A 15,305-nucleotide genomic window follows, 5' to 3' on the forward strand; every position below is an offset into this window, starting at 1 on the left:
AGCCACCCTGGGGCGCACTGACAGAGGCGAGGCTGCCGGACACTGGCGCCACCGGGCCCTCTGACCACCACCAGTAGGCAACAGGTGAAGTGTCTTACATCTTAACACAATTGATTCATATACCCATGGACATGCACAAACAACCACATATATGGACATACATATTGATTGAAAAATGGGAAGTAGGTGCAAACATAAATGGAAATACATGACTAATGTCTTCTGCTGCACACTTTTTCTGTCCAGGCATGTCCAGGTATGTTTGGAATCATTGAAAAAGAAAGCTGTTGTCAGTCAGATGCTTTTCCTTGTGCTATTGCATTGTGGATCAAACTCTGTGTCCATAATTCATGATATTTGACAAGATCTCCGACACCACCGGTTGAAATGCAGCCCCAAACCAGAACACCTCAGCCATTTTTGACAGATAGGTGGACTGTTGTACCTCCCCTGGACCTCCTCCATACACACTATTGATTTTTACCTGAGCCTTTTTATGGTGTAATGATTCATAGCATAGTGTAATGTAGCTTAACAAATAAACTAGCTGAAAAATTTCTCAGAAAGTGTCCAGCAACAACTGGACTGAATTTTAAAATTGACTAATTAATGATTAACTAAATTACCTTGCCAGAACCAATGCAAACACTAGATGAACATGCAAACTCCACACAGAAAGGCCAGATGGTGAACTTTAGCACAGAACAGTGCTAACCGCTATGCAACAATGCTGCCTCTTGAGTATTTATTTTCTTAAGTTATTCATCTTTATTTATTTATATTTATTTGATTAGACTGAAATCAATAAAGGGATATGAGAATAGTTTGATTTACATTACATTTTACAGAGCTAAAATGTCTGAATGGTTAAACTGACCGTAAAGTTTGATTAATATCTGTGATGAGTAGAATTTTTTTTTCTGAACTCTTTTTTACTTTCTGTGTTTAGTTTTTGGCCAGATGGAATGAAACGCATTGGCGATTTCAGTGTGTGTGTATGAGAGCTGTATTTGTGTTTCAGTTGATTCGCTTGTCATTTCTTGGCCCCTATTCATTAATTATTCTATAGTTTGTGTTGTATTTTTAGGTGATTCAATAAGTTAGTCATGTTTCTTTGCTTTGCAGGCAAATAATTCATGTCCCATTTGATTTCTTTATGGTTTACACCACTTATCCTAAATCCAAAGTACTTCCAAGAACAGATAATGATCCAGCTCAAGGGACAATCTCTTCACCTTCTGCCTTTCTGTTGTCTGTGTGTGTTTAATGTAGTTTTACTTTAAAAGACTAAGCCAGGGAATTTCAAGCTGTATGTTGCAGCTGTAATAGGTACATGCAAAATCATGGTCAGGTGCTGATTTAGAAAATATTTGAATTCCTTTTGCTTTACATTTTAAATTTCTTGGCACACATTTGCATGGGGAAGCTTTGTTTATTTTCTGTCAACAGTTCAATGAGCAGAAGATGAAGTGATTTTCAAAAGGCACAAAGTTAGAGAGTAAACTTTCTTTTCTAAATTTTAGCAGAATAGAGTTAGATTTTTATTTGATGGATTTTCATAAAAGTGACTTTTGTTTTTAGAAGTTAAAAATAATAATCAGTGTTGAAGTCTCTTGATGCAAACAGTACATTTGCACAATTTCTGTAAATGTACTGTTTATAAGATTGAGGAAACCTGCAGTCAGCTGAGACTGAAGAAGTTAATTGGATGAGCGACGAAATGTTTCTCCCACTGAAAACGCCACATCCAGACAGACAGAATCAAACTTTGGGGACAGTATTTGAGTCATTTTTGATGCTCTGAGTTTTATGAGTAAAAGTGAAATCTGTGCAGCAAAGTTAGTGTTACCTCCTCTAACTTCCTCCAACATACAGCACAACGTGACTGATGGAAGAAAACATGAGCACGAGCATCACTTCCTGTTTGCTGAAGTGGATTTCTAACAACATCAAGCAGTTAAATCAAAGAGTTCATGTTACTAACAGCTCACCTCTCTGCAGCAGACAGAGACTGGGTTTTAAAATTAATGGGGTCAGCTTTAGACCAGTCACTCTTTAAGGACACACAGCTGGGTTCAGGTTCATGTTTAGTTCCTTGTTTTTTCCTATATGTCCTTTGAGCCATTTGTCTCCTATGGGGATACATATTAGAAACCATGAAACATGAAAACAATTAATGAAGCATCACCATCATTTAAGTCAGACCCCAAACTGACATCAAAGAGTTCATTTTGCTAACAGCTCACCTCTCTGCAGGAGACAGAGACTGGATTGTAAAATTAATGGGGTCAGCTTTAGACCAGTCACTCTTTAATGACAAACAGCTGGGTTCAGGTTTGAGTCTCTGGGGGATCCTAAAAATAAGTGAACATTAAACATGTATAATATACAATGTGCCTCACTGTATATAAAAAGCAGATATAATTTTAGACATTCTAATATTGACAAGAACCTACCTTCTCTCAGATGTCCTTGCCCCCCCGTAATTATGAAAGAAATCCTTCACCCGGTTGCTCTTTACGGATACAGAGCTGGGTGGAGGGCCAGGTTGGTTCCTGTGAACAATGATGTAGCAGTGATGTGAGTGCTGAGCTGTGACATGGAGAAGAGTCAGGGAGAGTTAGGGATGGTAATCTCACCTCTGAGCTTTGGCCTGGCTCTCATGTTCCCCACACAGAGTGGTTTTAGAAGGAGGGACTCCCTCCTCTCTGTCCTCACACTGATCCATGCCGCTGAATTCACATCCACATGAGCTCACACACACTTTCTAACTTCACCTGCAGAGGAAACACAAAGCATTCATGTCCAAATCAACTGAGAGCTGCAGAGGTTATATCTGATGTGTTGGACTAACATCAATCTGAGACACAGCTTTCATCAGTTTACTACAAAAAGTGTCACAGAGCCCAGGTCAGCCTCCAAATCCCTCCATTACTGTAGTCCTACAAAGCAGCAGGTCAGTCATGGCTGTAGAAATGCCAGAAAGCAACACTGCCCAGTGTCCCAGGTTAACTGGTTTTAATGTAAACTTGCTAGATCCTTTAATGTGTTCCAGATGTTGCATCTACAGATTTGTTGGTTTCTCTGAGTAGATTATGGTCAGTGTTGGGGAGTAACGGAATATATTTACCGGTGCTATGTATTTAAAATACAAAATATGAACTGTATTCTGTTACAGTTAACATTTTAAAAGGTGGTGTTCAGAATACAGTTACTTTGTTGAAATAAATGGATTACACAGTGGTCTTTTCCTGTTTTATGTGCTAGGCTATTCCCTCTCTATTTTTGGTAATTTCATGCCGGTGGAAACCCAAACAAAACACGCATTAAGAGTCTCTAATGCCTGTATGTCTTTATCTTTGTAGCCCATGTCACCTCTACTTGCATAATACATTATGACCTGAAGACATATTTTGAAAAATTATTTAATATGAAGGTAATAGGCAGAGTGTTACAGGCATCGCCCTAAAGAATGTAGCCTCATGGGCAGTGTAGTCCATGCTGCAGGGAGAATGGATGCATATACCCGTTATGTGTCTGTGAGCGCCAGGGAGGGAAAAAAGGGAAAACTACAAGTTGTCACCGACCAGAAACGGGAGCTGGAAGCATGTAAATATAATAATAACCACTGCAGTCAAAAAGAGTACCTGATAAGCCCAGTTGTAAGTAAGCTATTAAAACTTGACTGTACACTTTGTTTGTGTTTTCCTCGACTACGAGCCCGACACGGAACCCAACATATTAGTCAGAGGTCCCTTTACTACGGTTCGGAGCCGCGAACCTGTTTTATATGCGTGCAGGATAGTTTTCTACACGAGATCGCTGCAAAAAGTGCAGCCTTACCTAATGTTCACCCTACTGTTAGTCATTAAGATTTAAAAATATAGTTGGTATTGGTATGGCAGGTGACCTTCAGTAATAGTAATAAATCACACAGCAATAGTACATTCACGTAGTTGTAAAAAGCATGATAATATATTAAGTAATCCAAAGTATTCAGAATATGTTACTCTCATTGAGTAACGGAATACGTTACAAAATACATTTTGGAGCATGTATTCTGTAATCTGTAGTGGAATACATTTTAAAAGTAACCTTCCCGAAACTGATTATGTTACATGATTTAACCAGATTAAAGACCTCACAGAAAAAAAGCTCTCTCAGGTTAACATGTATATGTGCATAAATGTCAGTATTATCCTTCAATACCAAATTTTTTTGATTAAAATTATTTTTACATTAGTTAAAATAGTAAAGCAGCCCTCTGGCTGGACTCAAACCTTTGAGTCTCTGTGACATAAATTTACAAGTTGGGTTTTTCCGTCTGACACCATCGAGCAGATCACCTGAGCTTTGAGTATACTGGCAAACATGGTGTTAACTCTGTCCGCTGTTTAACACCTACTGCAGATTCAGAACACATGCCCATGATTCCCGGTAATGGTGTGAGACTGAGGACAATTACATTATTGAATAAGGTGTTATGGGGCAGCATGGTGGCACGGTGGTTAGCACTGTTGCCGCACAGCAAGAAGGTCCTGAGTTCAATTCCATCATCAGGCCGGGGTCTTTCTCTGTGGAGTTTGCATGTGTTTCCATGTTTGCCAGGGTTCTCCCTGGGTACTCTGGATTCCTCCCACAGTGCAAAGACATGTAGTAGTGGGGATAGGTGGTTAATCTAAATTGCCCATAGGTGTGAATATGTGAGTGTGAATGGTTGTCTGTGTGTTGGCCCTGCGACAGACTGGCGACCTGTTCATCACAGTTGTCACTATACCCTGCCTCTCACCCTATGACAGCTGGGATAGGCTCGTGTGCCCCCCGCGACCCTGGAAATGATAAGCGGAAGTGAATGGATGGACGAATAAGGTGTTATGCAGAACACACACAGTCTGTCAGTGTTGTGTGGGTTTATCTCTTTAACTCAATAAATGAGCTGACCGAGAATAAAAGTCAGTGATTCAGAAATAAACTGGTGACTCCACAACAGCAATCTCACAAATAAACCTGTTCTTTGTTTCTCTGTTTGAGACCATGTTACTGAGCAGGCAGGTGTTAAACAGGTGAACAGGTTAACACCATATAGGCAGGTAAACTCAAACATCCATTTAGCTGCTCGGTGCTTTCAGAAGGAAGATGTCAGCTTGTGATTTAAATCGCAGCAAACACACATGTTCAAGTCAAGCTAGACGGCTGCTGTTGTTGTTTATCTGTAAAGTCTTTCATCTGATCAAATTATGTCAGAGTCTCACATAAATTAATGAATCCGCAACATCTGGAACTCAGAGACTGGGATATATAAACAAATCTAGACCAATTAACATAAAATCCAATTAACTACTAGGACCAAGCTGACTGCTTATAGAGTTCACACTTTAACTGCTAGCTGCTCTGCTAGCTAAGCTAACAGATTAGCAGCATTTAGTTATTCAGCATTATATTCAATCCTTATTATCTGCTACTCTCACCTGACAACTGTTTATGTTGTTTTTCTATTTATGTTTATCTGTACGGCTAATATGTTATTCACTAAGTGGGCCCACATCGTCATCTTAGCATTGAAGGAGTTTTAGTAGCTAATGGTGAGTGCTTGGACATGAACTGAGCTGTGGTTTGGGGAAGGCCCTTCACAGCAATGTGGCCTGATTCATACTATGCACTATACCCCCTTTTTAACTAGGGCTGGGTATCGTCACTGATTTCTAGTATCGATTCGATTCCGATTCACAAGGTCCCGAATCGATTCAATCCACGATTCGATTAAATTCGATTCGATTTAAATCTGGGAAATTTTGCCTCAGACAGTCAGAAATATTATAATTCAGATCAGTACATTTACATATTTTTGTATCTATAAAAAGGAAGCTGACACTTTCCAGACTTTATCAAAGGTGTGAGCATCAAAGCAGATGCCTTTGTGTCAAAGTAGCTGAAGATAAAGTGAGAAAGTGAGAAAAACATGAAGGTGGTTTTCCTGGCCTGGGATTTTATAAAAATATTCTGCAGTACATCAAAAACTAAAGAAAACCATTAATCAACATATGAACATTACCTCTGACGTTACAACGGTTTTATTAGAGACACAGCTAAGCGTTTTGCATTTTGCACAATTTTAAAAAGTTAAAATTTGTTCAGAAGCCTATTGAACAGCAGAAATTAGGTTTTCTTTTCGGAAGTAAGTAAAAGGGAAAAAAAACAGCTGCCGACAGCGCTGTAAACAACGGTAGAAGCGAATAATGCAGAAAATGGTTGTCATGGTAATGGGAGCATTGCCAGCAGAAGGATCATTTCCAAATAGGAGAAGCCCAGAAAGTTACAAAATAAACATGAGCCACCCTAAACTGTTTTGACTAATCACCTAAGTGTCTGGTTTATCCCACATAACAAGATTTTATTGTTTGGGTGTGGGGCTTTTTGTTTGTTGGTGACTCCTGAGCGAGCAGAGAGACATGGCAGCTGTTTTTTTAATTTTTTAAAACTTTTTTAACACCGTTTAGCGCCGTCACCTATACCGTGCTGGAGCAGCAGGAACACCTGTCATGGTACTGGGTCTGCGACCCAGTGTTGTGTGCATTTTAGTTTTATTTCACTGATTGTTGTACTTTTTCTCCATGTTTCCTGTTTTATTTTGAAGGAGTCTTTTGTTCTCTGTCTTTTCCTATTGCCTATTCCTGTCACTGTCCTCATGTCATTTCAACAGACCAAAAATGAGCTCCAGAAGGTTGAAGGCTGAAGAAGCTTTATCACTCCTTTTCAACTGGGATAGTGATGAAGAAGAAGATGTTTCAGAGACTGAGGATCTTTCAGAGGCCGAGGACAATGTTATTGATGGCCCAGACTGCCAGTTTTCAGACGAGGAGGATGATTCTGAGAGGGACTGTACCGCCATCTCCACATCAAATGAAAACCAAGGAATGCAGCAATCATCATCCACAGAGGAGACATGGACATCTAAAGATAGTAATATAAAATGGTCATTATCACCACACCGAAGTCAAGGCAGGCTGTCATCTTCTAATATCATCAAAATGACTCCTGGTCCTACAAGATTTGCCATCACACGAGTTGATGATATTCAATCAGCATTTCAACTCTTCACATCCCCTCCAATAGAAAGAATTATACTGGACATGACTAACTTGGAGGGGAGGCGTGTATTTTCAAGAGAAATGGAAGCCACTGGATCAGACTGACTTGCATGCTTATATTGGAATTCTGATATTAGCTGGACTATACAGGTCCAAGCAACTGCAAGTCTATGGAATGAAGAGAATGGAAGGCCAATCTTTCAAGCAACAAATGTCATTTCTCAAGATATCTCATGTGATCAGATTTGACAACCGCGAAACCAGAGCTGGTTGATGTGTAAGAGACAAACTTGCTGCAATCAGAGATGTATGGGATAAATGGGTGGGAATTCTACCTTTGTTGTACAACCCTGGTTCCCACGTTACTGTTGATGAGCACCTTGTCCCATTCAGGGGTCACTGTCCTTTCTGACAGTATATGCCCAACAAGCCGGCCAAGTATTGCATCAAAATATGGGTAGCCTTGTGATGCAAAATCTAGCTATGCATGGAATATGAAAGTGTACACTGGAAAGCTACCTGGAGGAGCATCTGAGAAGAATCAGGGGATGTGTGTGGTGTTGCAGATGAGTGAAGGGCTGCAAGGGGATAACATCGCCTGTGACAATTTCTTTACATCCTACTGGCTTGGAGAGGAACTTCTGAAGAGAAAGCTGACTATGTTGGGAAAAATCAGAAGAAAAAAGCCAGAACTTCCCAGTGAAATTTTGAAGATGTAGGGAAGATCACTGCATTACTCAATATTTCTTTTCACTGAGAAAACAGTTGTTTCATATTGCCCAAAGATAAACAACAATGTTCTTGTCGTGAGCACAATGCACACAGATGCGTGTCTGAGCACAAGAGAAGACCAAAAAAACAGAAATGATCCTAGACTACAACTCCACCAAAGGAGGAGTAGACAATCTTGACAAAGTCACAGCGACATACAGCTGCCAGCGCAAGACAGGTCTTTGGCCCTTGGTAATTTTCTACATTTTGGATGTGTCTGCTTACAATGCCTATGTCCTGTGGAGTGAAATCCACCAATATTGGAATGCGGGTAAATTGTTCTGACGTCGGCTTTTCCTGGAAGAACAGGGAAAAAGTCTTGTCACTCCCAAGATCCAGATGCAAGTCAGACCAGCTCGATCCCCAGCAGCATCAGCTGTCATTGAAAAGGTTAAGTGTGCACCATCCAACCAATCTGTAGTGGATCCAGTGGATACGGGTGTAAAGAAATGGAAAAGATGCCAGGTCTGTCCCTCACGAGAAGACATTAAAACAAGCACTTTTTGTGAGAAATGCAAGAAGTACATCTGCAAAAAGCACACATGCCATCCATCATGTGGACAAAATTGAAAATGTTGCATTTGCTAAAGCATATAGTTAGGACTGGATCAGGTGACCCTGAATCCTCCCTTAGTTATGTTGCAATAGGCGTAGGCTGCCGGGGGATTCCCATGATGCACTGAGTTTTTCCTTTTTAGTCCCTTTTCTCACTCACTATGTGTTAATAGACATTGCATTGGATCATACCTGTTATTGATCTCTGTCTCTCTTCCACAGCATGTCTTTATCCCGTCTTCCTTATCTCACCCCAACCTGTCGCAGCAGATGGCTGTCCCTCCCTGAGCCTGGTTCTGCCAGAGGTTTCTTCCTGTTAAAAGGGAGTTTTTCCTTCCTACTGTCACCGAAGTGTTTGCTCATAGGGGGTCATTTGATTGTTGGGTTTTTCTCTGTATGTATTGTTGTAGGGTCTACCTTACAATATAAAGCACCTTGAGGCGACTCTTGCTGTGATTTGATGCTATATAAATAAAATTGAGTTGAATTTGATTATTTTACAGCCCATACTTAAGACCAAAATAAAGATGAGAATATTACACAAAATATTTTCATTTAAAAAACAAGTAAAATATTCTTTTAAATTCAATTCAATTTTATTTATATAGCGCCAAATCACAACAGCAGTTGCCTCAAGGTGCTTTATATGGTACAGCAGATCGTACAATAATGAGAGCTGCTCCATCCAAAGTGGGATGGATGCCGTCTCTCCTAACAACACCAGGCTTCCTCCAGAAGGTTTGCCAATTATCTTTGAAGCCCACACTGTTTTTTGGATACCACTCAGACAGCCAGCAATTTAAGGAGAACATGCGGCTAAACATGTCACTCCTGGTCTGCTTGGGGTGGGGACCAGAGAAAACTACAGAGTCTGACATTGTTTTGGCAAAGTTACACACGGATTCAATATTGATTTTAGTGACCTCTGATTGGTGTAACCGGGTGTCATTACTGCGACGTGAATTATGATTTTACTGAATCTACGTTTACCCTTAGCCAGCAGTTTTAAATTTCCCTCAATGTCGCCTGCTCAGGCCCCTGGAAGACAATTGACTATGGTTGCCGGTGTCTCTAGCTTCACATGTCTGAGAACAGAATCACCAATTACCAGAGTGTCACAGAGTGGTCGGGTGTATCGCAGAGTGGGGAAAAACGGTTAGACACATGAACAGGTTGGTGGTGTACCTGGGGCTTCTGTTTAAGACTACGCTTCCTCCTCATCGTCACCCAGCCGCCCTCTTTCCTCAGCTGCTTGGGCTACACTATCTTCGGCTGCACCAGCTACAGGGGCCTGGCTAGCTACGGATAAATCAAGGGTGCGAAGCCGAGTCTTTATTTCAGTAATCCTGGCCTCCAGAGCTGCAAATATGCTACATGTGTTACAGGTATCATTACTGCTAAAGGAGGCCAAGGAGTAGCTAAACATCTGACACAATGAGCAGGAAAGTGCAGGAGGGACAGGTGAAGAGGTCATGGTGCTAGCGAGTCGGCTACAAGCTAAGCTAAGCTAGCGAAACAGTACAGACACAGGCTATAAGTTAGGTAGTGAGTACACAGAAAGTGTGCTTCGGATGAAGCACAAGAAGATTATACTACAGGGCTCTAGAGTGCGACCAATTTGGTCGCAAATGCGACCAAATTTTTCAGTGGTGCGACTAAAAAAAAAAATTTGGTTGCACCTGTGTGACCAAATGTTCGGGTAGCAAAAAAAAAAAATCTGCAACCTTCCCTGTGGTCAACAACAGACACACATTTTGCCCCTATCGTGGACTAAACCAATCAGAGATAGTCAGGGGCGGGACCTCTCTGGTTGGCCGTAGTCCAGTTGAAAGTGCAGGTGGAAGTGGGAGGTGAGTAGGTTGAATAAAGCGATATCAATTCATTAAATCCTGAATCAACTTTTAAATATAATTGTGTTTTGCCAGATTAAAGCTCACAAAACCATTTCAACAACAACCAAACAGCAAATGAGAGCAGGTACACGGATTCCACGCAAAGATGTAAACACAGAATGGACCCGACGCATCAGATTCAACTTTGTCTTTCTCGACTTTCTCGTAGCGTGTCCCGTAGACGGACACGCTGTCGGAGCTTAGCGATTCTGATGCGTCCGGTCCGCGCTGTGATTACGTCTTTTTGCGCTGATTCTGAGCTGCAAGTTTTGTCTCTCCAACCAAAATTCACCGAGCCAGCAGCAAAGGAAGCAGCAAACTGCGCTTCACATTTGATCAATGTCGTCATGAATTTTGCTGTTTTGCTTCCACGACTATTAAAATCACACTTCATGCACAGCTAGCTCTCTCTCTCTCTCTCTCTGTACTTCAAGAACAGTTTCCTGTCTCCAATCTCTGTTTTCTGTATTATTCATTCGCTTATTACCCACCAGTCTACCATTGTTTACAGCGCTGTGGCTGCTGTCTTTTTCTTTTCTTTTTTTCACTTAAATGACCTCGGACAAGAAAGCCTATTTTTTCTGTTGTTCAATACTGAAGAAATTTAAACTTCATATGCAGAACATTGTAGAATATTTTTAAGGTTATCTGCTACAAAAAGCCAGACCAGAAAAATCTCCTTCATGTTTTTCTGTGTTTTATTCTCAGTTACTTTCACACAAAGGCATCTGCTGTGATGTTCACAATTCTGATGAAGTCAGTACTGATAAATGATCAGAATTATAATATTTCTGACTGTCTGAGGCTAAGTTGAATCGAATCGGGACTTTGAAAACCGGAATCGAATGGATTATAGAAATCAGTGATGATACCCAGCCCTAGTGAGCAGTCTAGGCACGACAGAAGTGGATGTAGCTGTAATAGGAAAAGAACTATTGCTAACTTTTCTGTTAAGTTAAGGCCTGATCATTCTGAAATTCATAGCCAGTGATCTGACACGGTGTCATCAATCTTTGAATGCTGAAAAAGCCCAGTGTATCCAGAAAAACACATTATATTATATAAATTATTATAAAATTTGTGTGCGCCTAACTTTTGTGCCGGTACGCCTAACTCTTTAAAGTTGGGCATACCGGTACGCCCATGGTAAAAGGTTAGTCTAGAGCCCTGTACTATGAAAAAAGTTTTGAACTGTTTATGAAAACAGTTATTAATTAAATTGCTAAGCAGATAAGCTACTCAAAAACACCACTGTGTTTGAGCAGGAACAGGACGTGATACTCTACCGCAGAGAGAGCAAACACCAAGTGACAGTGCCACCAAGAGTCAGGAGTTGCATTGAGTCAGTAATTAGGTTTCAGTTTCCAAACTGGTTAAGATGAAGTTCCTTTTTTTCCTTTAAATGTTGGACCGACTCAATCAGTGAATTATGAAAGAAAAAGCCTTAAACATTTCTAAACTGTCATTTCAGTTAAACTATTGTGTGAATAATATATTTGATAGTTTTCACCCAGGTGTTAGAGCTCGCCATAACACAGAAAGTGTCCTCATCAAGGTCATCATGACTAACAGCTGATATGACTGCCCAGTTCTGTGTGTTTAGATTTTTTTAAAGTATTTAAGAATGCAGCCAGTCAACTTCTCTTTTCTCCTACACTGTCTACAGACCTTTTATTAGGATTCATGATCTTGTTTTCATCTCTTCGATTCATCAAACAAACAAAACTTTCTCTGTGGCCATACTGAATGCTTACTTCTCTGGCAGCCAATGCCTCTTTTATTTTTGATTTACATAATTCCTTCACAGTTACTGTAGATGACACACAGTTATATGTCCCTCTGCTATAAATGAATCCTGTGCTGCTTAAACAGGGGAGGCATGACCAAACAATGATCACAAATTTCCAACCATCCTCCCCTGACTCTCAGTTCTGCAGCACAATATACATATGAAAAGCATTAACAGAGAACAATATATAAAATGTACAAATATACAAACTGGTGTAAAAAAAAAAAAAGAAGAAGAAGAAGAAAAAGTAAATATGTAATAAACAGTGTTATGGATATCAGATGACCAGGAAGTCCCTTGATTAAGTTCCTCTTCAGATACTAACATCTTAGCAATCACTGTTTCATGAGAGTACATATAGAAAACAACACAAAACAATAGAGCATGTGATCATCTCATTAATTAATAAAATATTAATAAAATATAAAAATAAAAATGCTCTTCATTAATAACGTCAGCTGTTTCTGGTTTACTGTCATGTTCAGCACATAAATATGTGATGCAATACTTCGAGTGTGTAAGGAAAAGGGGAAATATTTCAATAAAGCAGACGTGCTTCAAGAGAGCAGAGAAGAAAAGCAACTTTTAATGCTTTAAGTTACAAAAGCAGGTCAAACCTTTCAAAACAACCTGTTTCTAACATTTCATGAAAACATGAATTCAAAAACAGCTCTGCTGATTCCAGAATTATACTCACACACTAACAGATGGAAGAAGGTTTAACTCTCGTTTGTCCAGCTGTGAGTCTGTTAGCATGAACTACAGAAGGGAAGATTTATGCTGTTTGTGCTCAAACTACGTTGCACACAGCTGATGTTAACCATGAAAATATTACAGACTGAAAAACATTACCTTCACATGCAGCTTCACACGGAGACGATCATCTGACACCGATTTCAGGAAAGAGAAGTGAAACACTCCCAGACATGTTTTTGAGAAAGTTCAGAATCAGCTAATCGGGAACTGGTCGATTAGGAGAGTATTTTCTATTTTATCTTTAGAAATATCTATAAAATGTTAGAGGCATTTGATGTAGTATGACTTGTTTTCGCTGCACTGTTGTTCTCAAATCTTAAATGAGTTCACTTTGTTGAATATCAGGAAAACTCAAGCAGTTTTTTAAGCCAGTGAAAATATACTGATGGTCACACTGACATTTAAATTGTTCGCTATGTAACATGGAGAAAATATTCCACTTTAAAAGTTGCATATAGATAAAACACAAGGCGCAGTGAGTTTCCCTTTCCAGACAAACCAAGTGTAAATGTTGTCACGGCGGGGTGCGCAAGTGTGTTCGTTTATATGACCCAGAAGCAGACGCAGAGAGAGGGCTTGCAGGTGTTAACAAAAGGTGAACCTTTATTTGGCTGTAAGCAATAGCAAAAATGAACCTAAGAAAATGAAGAAGACTGAAAACACTCAGACTGAGTAAAAGACTACGACACTTAGTGAAAACACCACGAAGAAACTGTGAACACTGAGTAAACTGTGAAACACAATGACTGTAACAATGATGATGATAACCTGACACTAACTGAACGGAAACACACAGACTAAATACACATAAGGAGTGATCAAGGGAAGTGCAATCACATGGGAAAACACCTGACAACAATGAACATAATGACAGGATAGGGAAAATGAAACTAAATATGATGAACCAAAAAACACCGGACTCTTTCAAAATAAAACAGGAAACATGGAGATGTAGACATGACACAAACTTGACAATGAGAATCACACAGACCTAAAACATGACAGATAAGACACATGTAACAACCAGGGGAACTTTGACAAAGGTGTGATCACACAAGGTGAACCTGATAAACCATGAACTAAAACTGTAAACTAGGCATGACCAAATTTATCTAGATTGAAGAAAAAACTAGAATATAGATGAAATAACAGGATAACGTGAACTCAGAAATACTGGGTCCCATGACCCAGGACCATGACAAATGTCTGTGTTGGTGCTGAAACGAGAAGTGAGGCCATAATCAGTTTTTCTGTTCCTCTTTCTATCACGACCACAACAGGAAGAAGACTGACTTCTTCAGGTTCAGATTTCATACAGTATGCAGTAAATTGTGTCTCATATACTTGTGCAGTGTGTAGTTTACATTTGTGTGAATAATTTAACTCCTCTCCTCCTGAAAGTGAAGTGATTTTTGAGTCCCTGACGATAGAAAAGTTCTTCATATTTTCTGCCTTATAGCAAACACAAAGAAACATAGAGCACAGAGACTCAGACTGCAAATAAATAAAGGGTTTTACACCATGTTTACCATCCATAGAATGTCAGTGTTAAAGGATTCTGACCAGGTGTCGTAATGATGCAGGACTTCATGTTATCCAGATGAATTCAGGATTAATCTGGCTTTTCTACGCTGTGAAGTTTTGATCACTTCTTAACTGGGATATTGCCAAAGTAACTTTTCCTGCAGTTCCTTCCTACTCACTCAAATGTGAAATCCTATTCATCCATATTCTATATTCTGTATTTATATATGTGTATATGTGTATATATGGTGTATTTATGCTTATATCCTTACCCTCATTCCCCTTATTGTATCTGTAACATGCAACTTCTGTCGGTGCTGTGCTACTGGAAACTGAATTTCCCAGAGGAACCCACTCAAGGGATTAATAAACTTTAATCTAATCTAATCTAATCTAATCTAATCTAATCTAATCTAATCTAATCTAATCTAGATCAATCAGTTCTCCTAAAAAAGTCAGATATCAGCAACATCAGGTTTCCTGTCTGACAGCAGTGTAGTAACTGAGGCAGGCTGAGGATCATGTTCAGCCAGTGCTCCTCTATGAGAGTCGCCAGTTCAAGGGCTGCTGCGAGCAGCCCTTGAACTGGCACCTCCAGGAGACTTCCTCTGAGACTGGGACCGTTGAACATCATCGTCATCACTCCCATGAGAGCGACTGAAGCTCAGAGGTGTTTCTCCACCTTAAAGAGAATCAGAGGTTCCTGTGGACAGGACAGGAACGTGTGAAAGCCCTCACCATGCTTTCATGGAGAGGGGCCACCTCCTTCCTACCTCCTTACACCTTTACTTTCTCCTCTTTCCTTTACTCCTTCATCATCTCTCCTCTGTCCTCCCTTTTTCCTTTTTCCTTCCTTTTCTCTCCTTTCCTCACTCGCTCTATCTCACCTCCTCCTTCAATCCTGCTTTCTTCCATCAGTCCCTTGTCTCC

General features: G+C 40.1%; 1 protein-coding gene across 2 annotated transcripts in view; it reads right to left on the minus strand.

The window, feature by feature from the left end:
• The window catches only part of LOC102306932 (protein NLRC3-like), a 29,382-nt gene extending 16,478 nt beyond the window's left edge, over positions 1–12,904 (minus strand). The window contains exons 1-5 of one of the 2 annotated variants that reach the window (XM_014330822.2): positions 12,793–12,904; positions 2,640–2,777; positions 2,457–2,555; positions 2,247–2,354; positions 1,992–2,132 (exon numbers count right to left, since the gene is read on the minus strand). In XM_014330822.2, coding sequence (XP_014186308.2) covers positions 1,992–2,132; positions 2,247–2,354; positions 2,457–2,555; positions 2,640–2,728 — 437 coding nt within the window. In that variant the 5' untranslated portion in view covers positions 2,729–2,777; positions 12,793–12,904. Of the gene's footprint in view, positions 1–1,991; positions 2,133–2,246; positions 2,355–2,456; positions 2,556–2,639; positions 2,937–12,792 lie in introns of those variants that run through there. The other variant, XM_042216434.1, reaches the window with a different exon arrangement.
• Between the last annotated feature and the right edge of the window lie 2,401 nt (positions 12,905–15,305).

This window comes from Haplochromis burtoni, unplaced genomic scaffold (genome assembly GCF_018398535.1).
Source record: "Haplochromis burtoni strain Fernald_Lab_line unplaced genomic scaffold, NCSU_Asbu1 Contig_1053, whole genome shotgun sequence".
NCBI classification, from domain to species: Eukaryota; Metazoa; Chordata; class Actinopteri; order Cichliformes; family Cichlidae; genus Haplochromis; species Haplochromis burtoni.